Source organism: Camarhynchus parvulus, chromosome 11 (genome assembly GCF_901933205.1).
Source record: "Camarhynchus parvulus chromosome 11, STF_HiC, whole genome shotgun sequence".
Taxonomy (NCBI): Eukaryota; Metazoa; Chordata; class Aves; order Passeriformes; family Thraupidae; genus Camarhynchus; species Camarhynchus parvulus.
In genome coordinates, this window is record NC_044581.1 from 773,415 (window position 1) to 794,081 (window position 20,667).

At 49.7% G+C, this 20,667-nt stretch overlaps 2 protein-coding genes across 3 annotated transcripts in view; one reads left to right on the forward strand and one right to left on the reverse strand.

Moving 5' to 3' along the window:
• Window positions 1–13,477: 13,477 nt before the first annotated feature.
• Window positions 13,478–16,785, forward strand: PSMD7 (proteasome 26S subunit, non-ATPase 7). The gene is made up of 7 exons (XM_030955801.1): window positions 13,478–13,669; window positions 14,154–14,245; window positions 14,502–14,594; window positions 15,068–15,165; window positions 15,445–15,525; window positions 16,061–16,152; window positions 16,301–16,785. The coding sequence occupies exons 1-7, from the start codon at window positions 13,596–13,598 to the stop codon at window positions 16,737–16,739; spliced, it is 969 nt and encodes a 322-aa protein (XP_030811661.1). The 5' UTR covers window positions 13,478–13,595; the 3' UTR covers window positions 16,740–16,785.
• Window positions 16,786–17,482: 697 nt separating this feature from the next.
• Window positions 17,483–20,667, reverse strand: part of WWP2 (WW domain containing E3 ubiquitin protein ligase 2) — a 30,868-nt gene continuing 27,683 nt past the window's right edge. For both annotated transcript variants that reach the window (XM_030955991.1, XM_030955992.1), the window contains 5 exons: window positions 20,024–20,144; window positions 19,642–19,746; window positions 19,448–19,544; window positions 18,606–18,678; window positions 17,483–18,477 (listed from right to left, as the gene is read on the reverse strand). In XM_030955991.1, the coding sequence (XP_030811851.1) occupies window positions 18,378–18,477; window positions 18,606–18,678; window positions 19,448–19,544; window positions 19,642–19,746; window positions 20,024–20,144 (496 nt within the window). In that variant the 3' untranslated portion in view covers window positions 17,483–18,377. The remainder of the gene's footprint in view (window positions 18,478–18,605; window positions 18,679–19,447; window positions 19,545–19,641; window positions 19,747–20,023; window positions 20,145–20,667) is intronic.

The following is a 20,667-nucleotide window of genomic DNA, read 5'->3' on the forward strand; positions in this document are numbered from 1 at the left end:
CATCTCTCATAAGAAGAAATTCCCACACATCCAAGTGGCAAGCAGCACACACCACAAATTGATAAAACTTGGCAGGAAGTTCATAACTGCGAATCTTTAAAATGCTTCACGTGAAAGAGCTGAGAATGCAAAAGCAAGCGCAGTGAGTGAGCACGCAGGATTTGTGAACTGAAGCTGTTCAGTACCTGGTAGCCAGCGCTGCAGGTGCTGCTGGAGCAGGAGCTGGCTGTCCCTGACTCACCTGCTGCCCCAGGCGGGCTCTGCTGGCGCCGGGGCTGTGCAGCTCTCACAGCATCGGGGCTCCCCCTGCGCCCCCCTGTTCCAGCTGCTCCTGGCGGCACCAGCGGACTCTGGGAGGTGTTTGGGATCCCAGCAGCACAACCTGACAGCGCCTGCCCTTGGCTGTGGTGAGAGCACAGTCCCGAGGGTCCAGCCCAGTGCCCGGGCTGCTGGAATGTGTGCCCTTGGCTGAACTGGAGCACCAAAAAAGGAGCCTACAGAAATTATTGTTTTCTGATTCACTCCTAGACTAACACTCAAAGATATACAATCTCAAGTTATTTTCTAAACTTCAGGAGTAGAAAAAACCAAATATTTAATAAATTGATTAAACTTTTGTTGGGCAAAAGTACTTCTGAGCATACCCTGAGCTGCAGGTGTGTCTGTGCCACCCCCAACACTGCCAACAGACCTTGTGCAGAATTGGTGCAGAGAGAAAAAAAAATTAAATAAATACATGAGGCTTCTCCTGAACCTGTTTTCCTTTCCTATGAAGGAGACAGTTATCCCTGCTCCAGGAGCACGGAGATAAGCACACACAGAATGCCCACAGGCTACAGTTTTTCATTTTCCTCTTGGCCGATCTACAACTAAGCTGCCAAAATAAACAAACTTCGCCTTCCAGTCAGGCTCAAAATGAACCAAACTGAATTTTTATATCATAAAAGGAAGCAAAAAAATAATCAGGAACAGTTAAAATGCTTAAAATATCAACATTTTTTTCCAGAAGGGAAAATAAATTTCTGAAGACAAGCTATTAAGCACTGATTTCAGACACTAATTACACAGTCCCCAACACATCCAACACAGGATCTCAGTCACAGCTGCCTTCCTAAAGTCAATGAAGTGAGAAGGCTTGGCCTAATGACATCAGAGACCAAACCCAGACTTTTTAGGTCAGAAGAGGACCAAGCACATATTTTGACAGCTACCTCATCTAAATTTGTTCTTTGCAGAGCAACAGCTTCATTAAATGACAAGTTTTTTTGAGTGACATTTTTGTGACCCAGTGAAAGCTCCAAAAAGAACTTGGAGAGAAATCCAAAGTCTCCTCATTGGCTTAGAGCAGCGGGGATGCCCCAGAGTCACCTGAGCCAAGAGCCAGCTCAAAGTGCTGGTATTCATATTTTCTGGAGACACTGAAATTTCTCTGGAGGATCCAGAATACTTTCAGTTTTAGACCTAATATGAACTTTAAATGATTAAGCGTTTCATTGTGTACTGAAGACCTGAAGGATGAGCTCGTCTCAAATGCTGAAAACACAATGAGCAGTATGAAGAGAGTACCCACAGCTGTGCCATGCTGCTGTCAGTGCATTTCCCAGGGCTCTGACCCAGCTCTGCCCCTGGCAGCCCAGGAGCCTCCAGGAGAGCTCAGCCCAGCCTGTGCAGGCTGCCCCACACTGCAGCTCACACCTGTGGCCAACTCCAGAGCTGCTGTGTCCTGCACTGCCTCCTGCAAGAGATTTCCCTGACCACCCTGCCTTAGAAACTGTTCTTTTTAATTATCTCCTGCGAATGACTGGCCCTTCAGAGCGGGGAGGGGCAGCCCTGGGAGGTCATGCCCGTCCTGGCCACTCCAGCAGGATGGGATCCCTGTGCTGGCCACTCCAGCAGGATCCATACCTGTGCTGGCCACTCCAGCAGGATGGGATCCCTGTGCTGGCCACTCCAGCACGATCCACACCTGTGCTGGCCACTCCAGCAGGATGGGATCCCTGTGCTGACCACTCCAGCAGTATCCACACCTGTGGAGGGTGACAGCTCCAGTGGTTCTGGCCATGGGACAGGGGAGAGCGCTGAAGGTTGCTGCAGCACCCTCCCGCCTTACCTTGGAGCAGCCCAGCCCTGTTTTAACTTACCAACTCCTAGGGCACCAGGGAAGTTGTACACAGGCAGGAAATTCGCTGGCAGCAGATTATTTTGTAGGATATCGAGGAAAAGGAACACGAGGAGCAGCCAAGATCTCAGAGAACCCTTCAGAATCCTCCCCTGCTCCTGTGCTGATTGTCCCCAGGCTGCACTGACCTGCCAGTCCGAGGCACAGGCACACCAATCCACCACGATGCTCCATAAAACAGTGCAAAAATACCTGTTTTAAAGAAAAGCCCATTTTGTGAGTCACGTAAACAAAAGTACAAACCCCAAGTACCTGCTGTGTCAAGCAAAATACATAAACCACAATCAGAAAAAAACTACTGAAAAAATGTGAATGCCACACAAAGCAGTCTGGAAGAGTAACTTAAAATGACTGATGGGCTGCTTGTCACTTTTGTATGTATTCTTACCCTTCTTCCACTCACCACACTCATTTCCCTTTTTTTAAAACCTATTCCCCTTATGAAGTGTCTTTGATCCTTTCAGAGTATGGTACAACATTAATAACAGAGGTAGACAAACATCCAGACCAAAACAGAGCATGTCATCTATCACACTTGGTTCCTCACAAAAGTACAAGCTTTACCTGGAATTTGTGTGGCCAGCAAGACCAAATTATCAAATTAATTCACATTTTGCAATTTTTTTCTTTGTTATTGTAATAGGAAAAAAAAAAAAGAGGAATTATTTCTGCAACAAATATCTTATGACAACTGCAGATCCAGACCAACAGCGTGCCAGAAGGTTGGAGAGCACCAGCCTGAGACAGCATCCTCAAACAGGGGTGTAAAAAGCCTGGAGTCACGCAGTCAGGATTATTTTCTATTTCATCTCATGGACATTCCAACTGACCCCTGCTCCTGCCATTGCCATAATTAGAAGCATTTGACGTTACATTTTAACAACATTCTTCTTAGTTGGCATTTTTGCGAGCAATTAATAACCTTGACTAAAAATAAAATTCATGTATATGTACACTGCACTATGAAACCCACAATATTTTAAGACGGTGTTGTGTCTGAATAACTTCTTGAGGTCATGTGGAGCATCTATCTCTTTATATGGATAACTAGAAGCAAAGAGGAATCTGTCGTGATAACATGCAAATAAGTACGGTGCATTCATACGAGACCAAACGCTAGAGTAATAAAAAGGAAGGAAAACTACACAGCAGGACAGATATTTCCAGCATTAATGTAGCATTTTCACCTGCTGTGCAGACAGAAATTCTGTGTACATGAATTAACACTTGCTCTTATTTGTTTTCTCACCTTCTTTATAGACTAGAAGCCCTATGTGCATCTCTACTTTCAACTAATATTAAGAAGCATCCATGGCTGCAAAGATTATTTCCATTTATTTGTGTGAAAAATGGGGCTGTTGTGTACACTTCCTGAGGGAAAAAAAATTAAAGAGTTATGCCAAAAACTAAGACAAAAAGTCTGTTAGACTCTCATCATTTATCGCCAAGATACCTTAAAAAAAGTTACTCTTGCATCCAAGCAATGGTCACTCTATTGCCAATAATAAGGGCTAAATCAATTTAATCACAGAGCTTCTGTACTTGCTTGTTGAGCAAAGCTCAGCAGGAGCTCCTGGGCTTCATGGAGGCAGAGACTGTCCTCTGATTTCTTATCTTAATGTTTTACATTAACATTTTTTAATATTAACAGGAGCCTGAAAACAGCCCTGAACGTGCAACTGGATCATGTGCTTATTTCCATCAGCGTTCCTCTCGCAACCAGCTCCTTGTAGATAAGATTTCTAAAATAATTAATACTTTCATGAAGCCAGCTATGTTTTAACGTCAGAGACATGCAAGGAGATGGCTCTGAGAAAAAAAGAGTCATCACCTAAACAGGTAATTTTTACTGAATTGCTGAGGGGCTCCAGCACATGGAATTCCCTCGGCTGTGCTGTATGTTTGCTATCAGAACATACACACCTCACTCAGCTTGGCTCATAAAATCCGTGTGTTAAATCTCTGGTGATAGAACAGTCCTGATTGCCTTTGTTCTGCTAATTAGCAGGGAAAAAACCCCTTGGAACAAGTTCTTCCCAGTGAGTGCATTAGGGCACACACAGTGCAGTAATAGCATCACAAGAAACTTGTGTAACAGAGAATTCTGGCTTCCTGCTTTCTTAAGCCTGACACAAAGCTGGAATAATTAGGGTGATAAAGTCGAAGCAGCCCGAGTAAATTCAGCTAAATCTGGTATCACCACAGTTGGGACACTTATTTGCATGTTTAAATTACTCAAGTGACTAATTTTATAATTTCCTTTTCAATTGCTGAATGCCTTACGTCTCAAACGAGTCCCCTGGGAGGCAGAGGCACAGCGCACGGTGTGTTAAACTTACAAACTTGTTATACTGCACCAGATTAGCATAATATTGCATACGTTATTCCTTATTTAATAAAAATTTAATTGTGCATATAATTTGATAATTCAATACCAATAATTTGTTATACAAATCTAGAATGCACTCATTTGGTTTCTTCCTTGGAAAAAAGTTACCTGTGAGTTCTCTGTGACTAAACATTCTCACTAGAACTCCCAATTTTGCCATATTTTACCCACAGGCTTCCTAAACAGGACACAGCTCACAGCCAGGGATATCAAAGCCTTTTACTGGCACTCAAATGTCCTTAAATCCAGCTGCTGGGCTTTGTTTGTGTGGAGGATGCAGAACCCCGAGGCTGCAGCTCTCTGTTAATGATGTTCTCAGGATGCTCCTTGGGCACATCCTTCACACAAAGCCAGGGGATGACCATGGAGTGACCAGAACAAACAGAATTCTGGGCCAGGTTCTCCACTCAGCCTGATGCCATGCGGGGATTTCAGTCTGCAAACAGCCACTGAAAACATCTTGAAAAGCGTTTGGAAAATCCCGAGTCGTTACATCATTCCCAATTACCGACCCTGGCAGACCAGCCTTCCCACCGGTTTGTTGACTTGCAATCTGGTTTTCCATGTCCTGGAGGGAAATGGTGATCTTGGGAACCTCCTAATGAAAGTAAAACTCACTCAACAGGATCACAGGAGTGACAAATTCATTCTCTTCTGTCGAAATGAGCAGAAAATATCTGTCTCAGGTATTCTACTAAGGTGTTATTTCTTCCCTGTTTTCCAGCTTGGCGCTCTGGAGCTCATGCAAAGCTGCTGACACGAAAAGGAGGGCAGGCAGCAGCTCTCCAAGGCCCAGGGCAGCCCTGGGGATGTAACACCCATCCAGCCACCCTCTCCCCTGGGTGCCAACACCGAGTCCCAGCAATGCAATTTAATTGAGAGCAATCACTCTGCTAGTAGGGGAATGCCGGAGAATGCATTCCTCCTTTGAAAAAAGTCCCAGTAAACAGCCACCTCCACACAGGTGTTAAACACATTAACCCCCACAGCTGAGAGAGGAAAGGATTCTTTCTCTGACATGAAAGCAAACTTTTGGAGAAGGCACTTTTCTTTTCTCGGAGCTGCATTAACGTCCTCCCACAAAGGTCAGTGCAGCTCAGCCCGGAGCCTGCTGAGAAACCCTTCACATCTGCCAAGCCTGTGTGCAATCTCCGTGTAACACACAGGTCACCTTCCTAAGCTCCTCTACCTTCTCTACTTTTAAATTATTAGCATCATTTATTTAAATTTCCAACTTGCTGTGGAGTAGTAGCATATTGAAATTAACTTTGCTGGCTGTAATCACTTTAACTTAATAAAACAACTTACTAAGGCAAATTTGATAAAATTATAGTACCTCCTTGTGATGTTACCTTCATACCCCAATATGACACCCTTTAAAATTATGTTTTAAAAAATCCTTTTTTATCTAGCTCAGTAGAGAACTAATTAGCCTTTTCTAGAATGCAACAGGAGCAAAGGGAAGTACAGGGACCATCACTGGAATCCAAGGGTGGGTGAGCTAGAACACCACTCTTCCATGAGCCAAGGGAATAATATTTACTAAAACTGACTCTGTTTTACATCAAGAAATACAGCTTATGACACTTTCATATGAAAACATCACTTGGGCAATTGTCTCCCTGATGTAAAATGAGTAAAGGATTATTTCCGTTAAAGAAAGACCAAACTCAACAGCCAGAACACAGTCGGCCCAAACAGTTTACCAATTAAAAAGTCATTTGGGAGTTCACCAGTGATTATACCCCAAGGAAACACCCCCAAACTGTTCACACAAACCTCCTCAGGGGCACCTCCTTATAGATCCAGAATACCCTGTACCACTGCATCGCTGCTTCCAGCACTATGAAAGCTCAGGTGGGACAGCTTCAGCACCCAGGAGTCCAGAACCTGAAAATATGGGAACGTGGGAGCATCCAAGAGCCTGCCCAGTGGAATTCCACACTCAGGGAACCTTGCCAGGACAATTCACAGCTTTTAAACCCATCACCCACCAAGCACAGCCATAACCTTCCAGCACAGCACTAAAAAGTTCCTGTCTCCTGTCCATGACAAATGGAGCTCTGCAGACACAACCTTCCCAATATTTGGCTGCAGTCTAAGGATGGGAAGGGAGCAAGTCTGGCAGAAATACACCTAAGGAGATTTTATTCAGGGAAGAGAGGACCTCCTGCTTCACACACACACAAGCCATGAAGAATTTTTCAACCAAATGCTATGGAGCTGCCTGTACAGAGCGTGTTCCTTCTCCCGTCCAGCAGCCCTGATAAAGGAGCCTGGCTCCGGGCTGGATGTGTTTCCTTCTGCTTCAGGACTCAACTCTGCCTTGCTTTTTCGTACTGCCTTTCTGAAACGCCACGGAAAGCCATTGTTGTTAAACAGCAGTAAGTGTTACTCTCCCAGCAGCGTACACTAACAATAATTCAGCCCTGTGTCAGGGGAGGCTGTGAGTTCCTAGCTGAATTTATTTGAAAAATAAAGTTTGTTCTTTTTCTCCGAGATCTTTCCTTAAGCCAGCATGGAACTCTTGTAAAAGAAAAGTGCCTCTAAGTACCAACTACCCAAGGAACAGCCTTTTTATTTTATTTTTTTATTCCTTGCTCACCATGACAACATAATAAATGAGCCCTGAGAGACTTGCAGTGCTTAACTATTTAAAATTGTGTATTTTATCTTTCACTGTAAGCTTCCAGACATAACATCCATGATCTATTTTCAAACCCTCTTCAGTGTCTCTGAGTGAAATGTGCCAATTTTCACCTGCAATAGGCAATGATCAGAAGGACACCTTGATCAGGGACTCTGGTAACACTTTACAGAACTACTCTTACAGTATTTTTGTGATCTATTAATAATTACTCGCCCCTGTAAAAGAAAGGCAACAAGGCAATAGTTTCACCATCTGCTTTTTCCATTTTTGTTTGGAATTCTGCTGGATGGCTCTGTATTCTTTCATACATGACTAATAGGAAAGATACAAGACTAATAGGAAACACAACTGCAACTTCACTTAGGGTTGGTTTCAGTTAACAGATGGGCTTTAAACTATCCAACATAAAAGCATTCATTTCAGAAAAACTGACCCCAAAACTGCTTCATAAAATGAAGTATTTCCATTTTTTTTTCCTCAAAGCTTTAGGATCTTTCATGACACTACAGTATAAGAGGCCCCTGGGTTAAAAAAAAAATAGCACACACACACACAATTTCTGACCTTAAATATCAGAGACTAAAGGTTTTGCAATAAAAGCATCAGCAGTAACATACACGGCTCTACAAAAAGCCTTCAAGACCACAGCTTTCCTTGCTAAATTTCAAGTGCCAACATAAAATTACAGGAAAGAGATCTCCAAAATCCCTCTTTTCAGTCAAGTGAAGCTCCAGTTTCCCACCAGCCACAGAGCAGCTGTGGTGGGGCTTGGTGCTGTTGCAGCAGCACTTCCCTGTGGATGGATGAGTGACTTCTGCGAGGCAGCCACGGATGGACACGGATGGACACGGATGGATGGACACGGATGGACAGACACCGTGCAGCCACACAGACCAGGGGCAGCAGCACCAGTCCTGCTTCCAAAGCCCTGGATGTAGAGCATGGCACATGGAAAACTGCTGGTCCCACACACACCTGACTGTTGGAGAGCATTTACCCAGGATTAACAAATTGGTTTGTCCAGATCCCTGGACGTGCCTGAGGCCAGGCTGGAAGGGCTTGGAGCAAACTGGCATCCCTGCCCAGTGTGGTGCCAGCTCCAATCCCAACCTGGAGCTTTCAACACCGGAGCTTTCCCAGCTCCAATCCCAACCTGGCTCAACGGAGCTTTCCCAGCCTCCTCTTCCTCAGGCTCTGGCTCCAGCCCAACCCACAGCACAGCAATGGCAGCTTCACACAGGTTTACACTCACAATTAAAGATGTTCAGAATTGTACTCTATAGCATTTTTTGCAACTTGGTTCTCCTGCTTTCTGTCCCAAAGGTGCCAGCAAAGCCCCCCAGACTGCTGCAACTCCCCAGACCCTCCGGGCAGAGCCCGCAGGTGGCGGCATTTTCCATTTTCGTGTGGAAAAACCAGAATTCCCTTTTTTACAGGCACTGCACAGGCACATTCTGAGCCCGTCGGTGGCAGGCAGATTCTCCCCATCCGCTCCTCTCCCCATCGGGCTGGGCAGTGCCCACAACACAAGCAGCAGCATTTCCCTCTGGACCAGAAGCCCAACTTTCCTCTCCACTGCTGTTAAGGAGCAGCATCCCAGCAGTCACCAAAGCACAAGTTTAGAGGCACAGGAAGCAAGTGAAGCTTTCCAAATCTCACTGTACCCCATGAGCATGGCTCCTCATTTTGAATACTTTTATTACTTCCTAACCAGAATTCTCTGAGCTTTGCAGAGAGGTATAGAATCACACAAAAAAATAATAAAAGAAAGAACACACCAAACAAAACTCCCCAAACCCTCTAGTTAAAAAAAGGCTGTTAAAATTTCATACAAGAATTAACAATGGGGAAAAGTTAGCGAATAGGACAAAGTAGAAAGTAAGTTCCTGTGTTTCCAGCAGTGGCTTTGCCAGATGCATCATCACATCTGCATGTGAGCAATTTTTCATTATTTATAAATGCTTAACAGGAATACAGCCAAGCTACAAACCAAGGAGTCCAACACACATTTAAAAAAAAAAAAACTACCAGGGAATGTGTCTTGGTTATAGAACAAAAGAATTCATTTTATCACTTGGCTTTAGTGCTGGAGAAAATGGCTCCTGGTGCGCTGAACCCCGTGATGAATGTGCCCCCTCCAGATCTTTATTGCCCCTGTAAATCACCGCACTGACAGCACTTAATAAGAAAGCTTTGGAGTGGGTTTGAAGTTTTGCTTTGTACAAATAAAATCTCATATTAAAGAATTTGCTAGTCCTCAAGGTGTGGAAAAATAAGTATGACTAGAACCTGTTGTGCTTGCTTTTTTTAACTGTTTGTTTCCACTATTATTTTTTTTTAAATAATTTTGTAGCAAAAGGACCAGGAAAACGGTCCATATTAAATAAAAATTAGAGTCAGGACTTAGTTATTAAAACCCCGTATTTCTGATGTTTCTATATCCTGTGATGTCTGGACAGGGCAACAAAATCAGGGGCATAGAATATAAAACATTAAATATCGTCCATGGTGTGATATGGCATGCTGACAATTCTCCTGGGTTTTAACTAAAGAAAGTGAGGATTTGATGTCCGCAGTTATCGGCCAAAATTCCACTCTTTGAGAGAGGGCAGGATTATCTGAGTCACCTGCCACCCCCCAGGTGGGAACAAAAGGGTTTAAATCCCTTGGCAGCAACTGCAACAATATTCACAGATGTGGTCAGTAACGACTTCTACATATAAATATATAATTTTATATATTTATACACACACAGCTTTGGTCAAGCACCCTATAGGGATACAGAGAAATAAATTACTACAACACAAATATTTAAAGTTCACATCAGAAAGTGAATAGAGTAATTTATAATTAGATATTTAATCGTTTGCTTTAGAGAGGACATTCTAGAACAGATATTTTAGGAGGGAAATGCCGATTTGGAGGTGTTGAGAAGCAAAATGCAGCTTGGCTCAGGCCATCATGCACTGATAGACAGCATCAGCACATCACTGAATTACACTTTAACCAAAATAAATCACAATTCATGTGGTGGTGGCTTTCTGTTCCGCTTCCATGACTTGTGTTATCCTTGCTCAGTTCCAGGCAGCATCATTCCCTCTAAACCAGTTTATGGCACACCCTGGCTGAGGAAATCTTAACAGGAAACTACAGTTATTAGGACAAAGCTAAATGTATTTATAGGGAAATAAATGTATTTCCTGTTCAAACTGGGAGCACAACGGTATTATGTGACAGACTATCAACAGGTCTGGAGGAAGTCCAGCTTCTCCTGACGGGTAAAACACATTTGAGGAGGTACCTCAAGGAAAATACACGCTAGTGGGCATGGTCTGTAAGTGTAGGAAAAATAAAGGAAGGTTTTTCCCTAAAAACAAACCCAACCAGTATCAAAGGAGCACATTAGTAAGAGTCCTTTAGGATTAGGACCCAAAGTATCAGGTGTCAATCTTTCCCAGCTGCATGGACCTTTCCAGGGATCTTTTTCTACCACTCTCCCCTAGAAAGAACATCTGCAAAGGTGTGGGCCTGTGCCGCCAGAAAGAGTAACCTGGCACCTGGGGCTGGGGCACAGCCCCAAACCAGGCAAAAGGAGGAGAATGAGGGCACACGTGAGTTGGGAGGGAATTCCAGGTTCATCACGTTCCCCCCGGCACCCCCTGCTCTGGACACGGCCCCAGCACAGCCCCCTCCCCTTCCACGGACGTTCCTGTGCCCACTGCCCCTGCCGCTCCCCGAGACAGCTAGAGCTCTTTAACATTTACAGTCGGTACTTTGATTTTTAAACTGCTTTAAGATGGTTTGCCCTTATTTCCCAAACCGGAAACCATTGTTCAGCCTCTGAGAACAGCTGTGTGTAACTTTTGGGGGTTGTGTATGGGTTGGATTGGGGTTTTTTCAACAGAAAAAAGCCCAGCAAAGGCTGGGCTGAGAAGAACTGCAGGAATCCCTTGTTCCATGTTAAGGAGCAGGTGCCCTGCTCCCTCCATCCCCGCTGCAGGTCAGGTGGCAGTGCTGGTGCTCAGGGGCAGCCCCGGGGCCGGATCCCCTCTCAGTGAGGGTGTTTGCCACGCAAACACCTCCTTGGCTGCCTTTTACTGAGCACCAACACTCACCACTGACTTCTCAACTCTCTGATTGAGCACCGCACTGCCGGGATCCCCAGCCTGAGTGTGCCAGCTGAGCGGCTCAGGAATTGTGATAACCTCAGCCCCAGGGAGCTGGGAAGGGAAAGGGAAGGAAAAAAAGAAAAAAAAGGAAGAAAAGGAGGAAGGGAAGGGAAGGGAAGGAAGAAGGGAAGGGAAGGGAAGGGAAGGGAAGGGAAGGGAAGGGAAGGGAAGGAAGGGAAGGGAAGGGAAGGGAAGGGAAGGGAAGGGAAGGAAGGGAAGGGAAGGGAAGGAAGGAAGGGAAGGGAAGGGAAGGGAAGGGAAGGGAAGGGAAGGGAAGGGAAGGGGAAGGGAAGGGAAGGGAAGGGAAGGGAAGGGAAGGGAAGGAAAGGAAAGGAAAGGAAAGGAAAGGAAAGGAAAGGAAAGGAAAGGAAAGGAAAGGAAAGGAAAGGAAAGGAAAGGAAAGGAAAGGAAAGGAAAGGAAAGGAAAGGAAAGGAAAGGAAAGGAAAGGAAAGGAAAGGAAAGGAAAGGAAAGGAAAGAGCTGCAATCCCTGGGAGCCGGCTCCGTGTGCCCCTGCATGCACAACATCAACACCCCAAACTCCCAGAGAACCCAGAGAATCCAACCCCAAACGTGCCAAGTTCCAGAGTAATTCAATAAAAAGGCACGACGGGTCATTGCAGTGCCCCTTAATGGTGGCTGCACGGCGCTCCGTGCCGCTCCTGCCCCCCCGGCCCCTCGGGGGGCTCCAGGACAGCCCCTGGCCCTCTGCCCCCGTCCATCTCCTCGCTGTCCCCGTCACTGCCCGACATGATTGAACAACTCTAATTCCTTATTTAACGATGTCAAAGGTTTTTAGGAAATTGACTGTATTTCACCAACGATATATTTTTTCTCGATGACAGAGTGGTTAAAATGATTTTTAAACCAAGACAGCAAAATAAAGCAGTAATAAAATCAATAAAAGGTGCTTAAAACATTCCTTCTATTAGGTAATGGCATTTAAAATATCCGTAGCTTGTAATGGCACTTAGGATATGCCCGAAAATCAATGAGCTAAATTACTTATTGAACTAGTTAATTTGAACATTGAGTTTTATATGTATATTGATAAAACAAGTGACAAGAACCACGGCTGTGTTCGAATTCCACGGTCAGATATCTCCCTCTGCCGGGAAAAAACTCGGAAAACTCCACTAGAGACTCCTTTCTTTTTTTTTTTTTTTTTTTTTTTTTAGCAGGAACGCTAAAGGATGTAACAACTGAAAACTCCACGAGAGGTCTCAGACTCTGCAGGGTTTGTAAATTATTGCTGTTTTTGCCAAAATCTCTGAAGTTTTATGATGCTGAATACCAACAAAAAACCTTCAAAATACCATTTGGTATTTTGAAATACCAAAATATTACCACTATACACAGAAATATACAAAAACCATGTGGGAACTGTGAAAAAAACAAGAGGATATAATATGGCTTTAAAAAGTGTGAGATCACCCTCAGCAACTTTGATATATTTCATGTTAGCAACTCCTCCGTGTAGACTCTGAAGTAACAGCCTCAGGTAATACTTTTTCTTTTTTCTTTTTCTTTTGTTTTCTAGAAATAAAGAGTGAAAGACCAAGTTCTGTGTCAGCTTCTGCCCCTGAGGTGCAAAAATGGGGAGGGGGAAGAGGGGTTTCTAAAAGCGGGAAGAAAAAGAGGAGTTAAAAAAGGGAGGGAAGAAAGAGCAGAGAGGAGTGAAAAAGAGAAGGGGGTGAAAAAGAGGGGAAAAGGGGAGGATAAAATGAAAGAAAGGGGGAAAGGGGAGGGGAAAAAGGAAAGAACGTGGGGAAAGGCGGAAAAGGGGGGGAATAAAGAGAAAAGGGGGGAAAAGAAAAGCGGGGAAAGAAAGGGAAAAGGGGGGAAAACGGAGGGGAAGGGGCGCGGCCGCCGCTGAGGGCCGCCCCCGCCCCGCCCTCTCCCCGCCTCAGGGCGGAGCAAGGCCGCAGCCCAAGATGGCGGCGGCACCCTCCCAAGATGGCGGCGGCACCGTGCCACTATGGCGGCGTTACCTCCTCAGGATGGCGACTGCCGCGTCCCGCCGTGGCCAATCCCCCCCGAGCACGGCGAGGCAGCTTCCCAAGATGGCCGCGGCCCCGCCCCGCCGGCGCGGCTCCGCCCCGCGCGCTGCACGCCGGGCTCGGGGCGGGCTGAGGCGCGGCGGCGGTCGGGCCTGCTGCGGGCGCGGGCGGTCGGAGCGAGCGGGGCCGGGCCGGGCCGGGCGGGCGCCATGCCGGAGCTGGCCGTGGACAGGGTGGTCGTGCACCCGCTGGTGCTGCTCAGCGTCGTCGATCACTTCAACAGGTGCGGCCGGGCGGGAGTGGCGCCGCGGCGCTGAGTCACGGCGGGGCCGGGAGCGGGGCCGGGCCGGGAGCGGGGCCCTGGAGGAGCCCGGGCCGGGAGGGGACCCGGCGGAGCGGGAGCGTCCCGGGGCCGGGAGGGGACCCGGTCCCTCCGGCACCCCGGGTGACGGGGGCCTAATTCCGCTCCCTGCCGCCGATGCCGAGCGGTTTCAGAGCCAAAAATAAAGCCCGGGATCCCAGGAGGCGGCCGAGCCCGCGGGGGGTGATGCTGGGTTGGTCGCTGCCCCCGTGAGTGAGATCGGCCCGTCCCTGGGGACAGGCTTTGGTTCCGAGGGCAGCGGAACGTTCTTTTGTGGCTGTAAACACAAGCAGTGATAGCACAACCATAACCCCCCCGTTGCACCCCCGCTGTGTCACCTCCGACACGGGATGGGGGTCCCTCCTCCCCGATTCTGGCAAGGACTGACAGTCGTTTTTCCTTTTAGAATAGGAAAAGTGGGAAATCAGAAGCGAGTGGTTGGAGTGCTGCTGGGCTCCTGGCAGAAGAAGATCCTGGATGTGTCCAACAGTTTTGCAGGTGAGTTCGGGTGCCATTCACCAAAGCCACTGAATGATTTAGTGGATGGATTGTGTTGGGGGTTTTGAAGAAGCCCTTGATCCATCCATGTACAGATCACCTCATGTCCAACAACAAACGCAAACTGCTGTCAACACCCCTAAGTAAACTTCACTCACCTTTAGCAGCCAAAAATACCCAGATCCAGAGCATTTCAATAAACATTTTAATTCAGGAAGTTGGATTCTTAAACACTGGTGTTTTGTTTTACTCCCAGTACCCTTTGATGAGGATGACAAGGATGATACCGTGTGGTTCCTGGACCATGACTATCTGGAGAACATGTATGGAATGTTTAAGAAGGTCAATGGTGAGTTGAGATCTTCTGATAGTCAGGGATACGCTCCCAAAAACTTTCAGGGCTGTGGGAAAGGGAATTCCTATTAATCACCGAATCCTTAAGGCTGGGAAATACCTATAAGGTCATCAAGTCCAACCATCAGCCAGCACCGTGTTCTCCACTAACCGTGTCCCACATCCACATGGTTCTGAACACTTCAGGGATGGGACTTGCATCTCGAGGTGTCAGATGTGCAGGCTGTCAGACCCTGAGAGCCACACAATTAACAGAAGCTGTTAATTACCCATGAAGGGGCCAGGAGAAAAGCTGTGACGGTGATGAGTGAGTGCGGTCACTGCTCAAGCCATGGCCTTGTAATCCACCTCCCTCTCCTCCACACAGATCAGACTCTCACCCTCCATCAGCCCACCCAGTCTCTGCCCAGGTCTCCCTGCTGGGGCCTCCCCCAGTTCTGATTCCAAATCCTTTCTGCTTTTGCTCAGCCAGAGAAAGAATCGTGGGGTGGTACCACACGGGCCCGAAGCTGCACAAGAACGACATTGCCATCAACGAGCTGATGAAGAGATACTGCCCCAACTCTGTAAGTGGGGCCACCTTTGGCCTGTGGGGTTGTTCTTGTCTCTCTGTCCCCAAAAGGGGCGTCTGGGAAACCTTCTCCCCCACTTTTTTTGCTGGTGACACAGCTGTAAAGTCATTGAGGAACTGGGATCAGGAGTTTCTTGCATCATTGTCTCAGTGCCTGAGGTTACGCCTCTGAGCAGCCTTGTGCTGGTGCTGAGGAGGGAAGAGCTGGCTTGGGTATTTTTTCCCTACTCCTTGACTGGAATCCAGTTGTCTGTACGTTTTCTTTCTCTCCAAGGTGCTGGTGATCATTGATGTGAAGCCAAAGGACCTGGGGCTGCCCACAGAAGCCTACATCTCCGTGGAGGAGGTCCATGATGTGAGTGTTCACTCTGTGAAGTGTCACAGTCATGGCTGGGAGCTCCTGGAGGCTGCCCCTCGTGGGTGGCACTGGCTGCAGGTGCTCCCAGCTGTGCCCAGTCACTGTGGGCCTGCCCTGAGCAGCTCACACAGACAAACAACACCCAGCAGTGAGTCACTGTAATTGCTGCACTTAAATTAATTCTGGATGCATATAAAATATTGCATCTTTTTGCCTTTCTGGGGCCTTCATTGCAGAGCAGGAGCTGCACTCCCAAAGTACAACGAGGTTGGATCAGGCAAGAGAGAAATAACTGTGATATTTAGATTTTCCATTGCTCACCCCCAGGCACAGACTAGCAAAATGCAGAAATGGGAAGTTTGCCAGAGCAGGAGAGATTGCTGGGGCAGTCAGTGACACTGATTAAATCAAGGACATCCCAGCTAGAGCTGTTCCTCTCAGATCCTTGTGGCCTGTGTAGGGCTGCTTTTCGGGTTTCCTTGGTGCAATCCCTCAGCCCCTGGCTAGAATCCCCATTTGTGTGTCCCTTTAGGACGGCACCCCGACCTCCAAGACCTTTGAGCACGTGACGAGTGAGATTGGTGCAGAGGAGGCTGAGGAAGTGGGAGTGGAGCACCTGCTGAGGTGAGGGGACAGCTGTCCCGGGCCCTGCCACGCTCCCAGCGGCGTTGCCACTGCCCGAGGAGCACATCAAACACGTGGCACAAATCCTGGAGCCTGGCTGCCATCAGCCCTGCTCACACAGCTAATCCCCATTCTCTCTGGGTTTCAGGGACATCAAGGACACCACAGTGGGCACGCTGTCCCAGCGGATCACAAACCAGGTCCATGGCTTGAAGGGACTGAACTCCAAACTTCTGGACATCAGGAGCTACCTAGAGAAAGTAGCCCTGGGCAAACTCCCCATCAACCACCAGATCATCTACCACCTCCAGGACGTCTTCAACCTGCTCCCAGACGTGAACCTGCAGGAGTTTGTCAAGGCCTTTTACCTGAAGACCAACGACCAGATGGTGGTGGTGTACCTGGCCTCGCTCATCCGCTCCGTTGTGGCCCTGCACAACCTCATCAACAACAAGATTGCCAACAGGGATGCGGAGAAGAAGGAAGGACAGGAAAAAGAAGAAAGTAAAAAGGAGAGGAAAGATGAGAAGGAGAAGGACAAGGAGAAGAGTGATGGCAAGAAAGAGGAGAAAAAGGAGAAGAAGTAAAAGGTGTAGCTTTTTTATTTGTAAATTAAAAATCTTGTAAACTAAATCCCTGGTGCTGGGGTCTTGTATGATGTGCTCAGCACTCTGCTCCTCCTCACCCAGGCAGGGTTGGGGGGGAGCCATGTGGAGGCTTTTGATTTGATTATGCTGTTATACAGCACTTCTCCTTCCCCCAGTGTGTCTTTGGGGGTGTTGAGGCCTCAGCTCACGCACACTCTGCTCTCACTGAGCATATTCCCATGTTCAGGGCTAATCCTTTGCCATCAGCCAATTTTGTGCATCACAGCCATCCCTGTGTTTAACTGGGTCTGTGCCCCAGCCCCTCGGGGTGTGGCACAGCTGGGATGTTGTCACTGCTGTCACACCTCTGCCTCCCTGGGGACAGCGCTGGTGGCCCTGTCACCCCTGGCCGGAACCAAGCAGCTCTAGGGGCTGCAAGAGGCTGAGCCTGGGGAGGCACTGGGGCCATCATTGCTGACACAGAGCAGGCAGGGACAAAATCCATGGGATTTGTGATCCCAGTGCTGAGCTCCGGATGCCATGATGGCCCTGGAGCCCCAGCCCTGCACAGACCCCACCCTGGGAGACACACAGTGACCCAGGACAGGCGCAGACCTGGGACATAGGTGACCCAGGAGACACAGAGGGACCCAGGAGACACAGGGGGACCCAGGATAGGTGCAGACCCAGGGACACACACGGACCCAGGGCACACAGGGACCCAGGACACACAGGCACACCTCGGCAGCTGCTTTGTCATTTATTGCACACGAAGCCGCGCGGGGCCGTGCAGGACTGGCTGTTCCCAGCCCGGAGCCGTTGCAGGGTCCTGTCTCCACAGCCCCCGGACACACGGACACAGACAGGCCGGGTCTGTCGCCCGCACCCACGGGGAGGGACAGAAGTGACAGCCAGGTGATCCCGCCCTCCTCGCTGCAGAGGGAACACAGGAGTGTGGGCAGAACCCAGGATCTGAGCAAAGGCCGGCAGGGCCCCGGCAGTGCCCGGAGCCCCCGGGGCTGCTGTGGAGCACCAGCTCCGAGCAGAAACCACATCATTTAAATACAACTGCCCAGGGGCCACGGGCTGCACATGGGGACACGCCAGGGACACGCTCAGCCAGGCTCTGGCTCCAGTGGCTGCGGATCTGGCCTGGCAAGGGGCTGTCCTGGCGCTCAGGTGGTGCACAAGAGCCCCTCAGAAGCATCATCCTGGGGGTCCCTGTCACTGCTGCTGAATGCTGGCTGCAGGCTGGGGCCCAGAAGTCAATCTGAGAGCCATTTTCCCCCTCACCTGCCACTACCAAAATGCCATGAAAGGCAGAAAACACGAGGGGGAAGAAGAGCATCTCCCAAATACATAACTGTGTCTGTGGAGGGGGCTGGGGAGCCCCGGTGCCCCCTGTGCTGCCCCCCAGCCCCTCTGCGCCAGCCCTCGCAAGCCAAGCCCTTGTGTCCTCTCCATCACACCTCGGATTTCCTTAGGGAGGGAAACACAGCCCCGTTCCCCCGGGGCCGTGTCAGTGCAGAGCTCGCCCAGGAGCAGAAGCCACAGTGTCCACAGGGGCCGTGCACATCCCGGGGAGGGCTGGGCCCTGGGCACCGGCCGGCAGCGCTCCGGGAACGCCCCACAGCTCCATCACTCCTGTCCAAACCCTTCCGTCTCCTCGATGGCGTAAAGCAGCTTCTCCTTCAGCTGTTCGTAGCTCTTGTAGGGAGGGAGATCCAGGCGGTTGAAGCTGGGGAGAGAGCCGAGGCTGGGCCAGGCCAGGAGCAGCAATCCCACCCCATGGGATGGAGCCCCGTGCAGCCCCACAGAGTCCCCCGTGTCCCCACACTCCTGCCAGGCCCAGGGGCAGTCCCTTACCACGTGTGACTCCGTGGCAGCCACGTCTCTTTGCCAACTTTATCGATGCAGAATTTCTGGGGCCCGTTGCTGCCTGTTAATGAGGAGCACAGCAAAGCTCTTTACACGAGCAGGAGCTGAAAAAGAAACCCCTCCCACACACTGAGATCCACCATCATGGCCCTACAATCCCAGGGTCACACAGGACATAAATCCATGGCAGCAATCCCTGCCTGTTTGCACAGAGGATGTTCAAAAAACAAAGGAGGAAAAACCAGCAGCACAGAGGGGCAAGAGCACCACCTCTGAGCACGACGGTTCCATACCAAGTGCTACAACTCATTGATCTGTAAACCCTCAGGATTGTGCGAGTCCATCCAAGAGTTTTAAAGGACCTGGCACAGCAAGTCTGAGTCACTGAGGTGGCTTTTTAACACAGTGGGAATGCTGGAGAGATTCCAGGGGGTGGAAAAAGCTAATATGCCAGCAAGAACAACTGAGTGGGTTAAGCAAGCTGGTTGGCTTAACACAAATGCCAGTAAAGTCAGGGAAAGGCTGGTATAGGCCCCAAAAAGCAGTAAATTAAAGGAAGAGTGGAACCACACTGTGGTTTTCTGAAAAAGAGGCTTTGTCGCACAAGAATGAAAATTGAATCAGAAATCCAATCTCATTCAGACTGAGATCACAAACCAGCCCAACAAAGTTAACCCTGGTGGGACCCTTTGGTCGCGGCCAAAGAACGTGTGTGGAAATGGCACACCACCAGAGCACTGTGCTCAGACCTCACAGCTGCTGTCCTGCTCTGTGCTGCTGTGAGCTCTGTGTGGGGACAGGGACAGGAAGGTGCCACCCCCAGGACACACCGATGAGCTCAGCAAAGCCCCCGACGGGCAGGCGGCAGGTCCCCGTCACGAACTGCAGCAGCCGGATCCTCTTCTCATTGTCCATCTCCTTAACCACCTGCAGTGGAACGCAGCAGCTGAGTGGGATCCTGGTCCCATCCTGCAGGATGGCTCCTGCCAGGGCGCCCCACACCCTCAGCTGGGCTCAGACTGACCTGCCAGAACCACTGGATCTGTTTGCTGTTCTTGGTGTAGTGCCTGTAGATGGTATTTTTCTGCCAGTCGTTCATGTCGATCTCCTGCATCCCGCACAGCATCAGCTGGGGACAGGGGACACTCAGCAGGGGACAGACAGGGCCCTGCACCCCTGCTCTGAGCACCAACCTCTCTGGTGCCAGCCTTCACCTGGCCCAGGGGCCAGCACTGAGGTGTCTGGTGCAAATTCCTCCCATCCAACGGGATGTTCTTTTGCCAATGGATCCAACGAGCCACCCCAGGCCCAAAACCAGGGGCTGCCATCAGCCGATGGGCACAGAGCAGGAGCAGGGTCACCACGTGCCACTACCCATCCACACCCCACCCCAGGTGCCAGCTCACCTCCAGCTCCTTCTCGTCGAAGTAGCGCAGCCACTCCAGCGGCACCACCTCGTTGAAGCCGTCCAGGAACGCCTTGGTCTGCTCCTCCACGCCCCGCGTGAACCTCCAGTCCGTCAGCAGCCTGGGGAGGCAGAGGGGTCGGCACAGAGCCAGCACTGCTGGCCTGGCCTGGGGAAAGCCCAGGATCCCTCCCACCAGCAGGGAGGGCCCCGGGAGTGTGGGGAATGGGAGAGGGGCTCCCTCAAAGCACCAGGGCTCCCCTCAATTCCCACTGCTGGGTTTCTGTCTCTGCCCCCCAACCTGTGAGCAGCATTCAGCCCCGAGAGCGGCCTTAGGAGCTCCAGGGGTGCAAACCACATCCCCTGGCTGGAGCTGAGCTGGCCCTGGCAGCCCCCAGGCAGGCAGGGGGAACAGCCATGGGATGGGAAAGCAGCCTCAGCCTCTCTCCCCTCTCCTTTTTCCTGAAAGTACTGGCAACTGCCCAGCCCTCAGCAATCCAAACCGCAGCAGAGCTCGGCCAGCCGCGCCAGCCCGCGCTTGTCACAGCCACGTAGCCCAGGGAAGCGGCCACGTCCCAAGCCCCACGGTCCCACCCCTGCAGCCACTGGGGGCGGGTGCCTGACAGGACCCTTGGGACAGCCACT

Excerpts from the sequence above, each read along its gene's own strand:
- PSMD7 (XM_030955801.1), top strand. The coding sequence starts at position 13,596 with ATGCCGGAGCTGGCCGTGGACAGGGTGGTCGTGCACCCGCTGGTGCTG. Across the intron at positions 13,670-14,153 it reads GTCGTCGATCACTTCAACAG|AATAGGAAAAGTGGGAAATC; the intron begins GTGCGGCCGGGC and ends TTTTCCTTTTAG. Across the intron at positions 16,153-16,300 it reads GGAGTGGAGCACCTGCTGAG|GGACATCAAGGACACCACAG; the intron begins GTGAGGGGACAG and ends TCTGGGTTTCAG.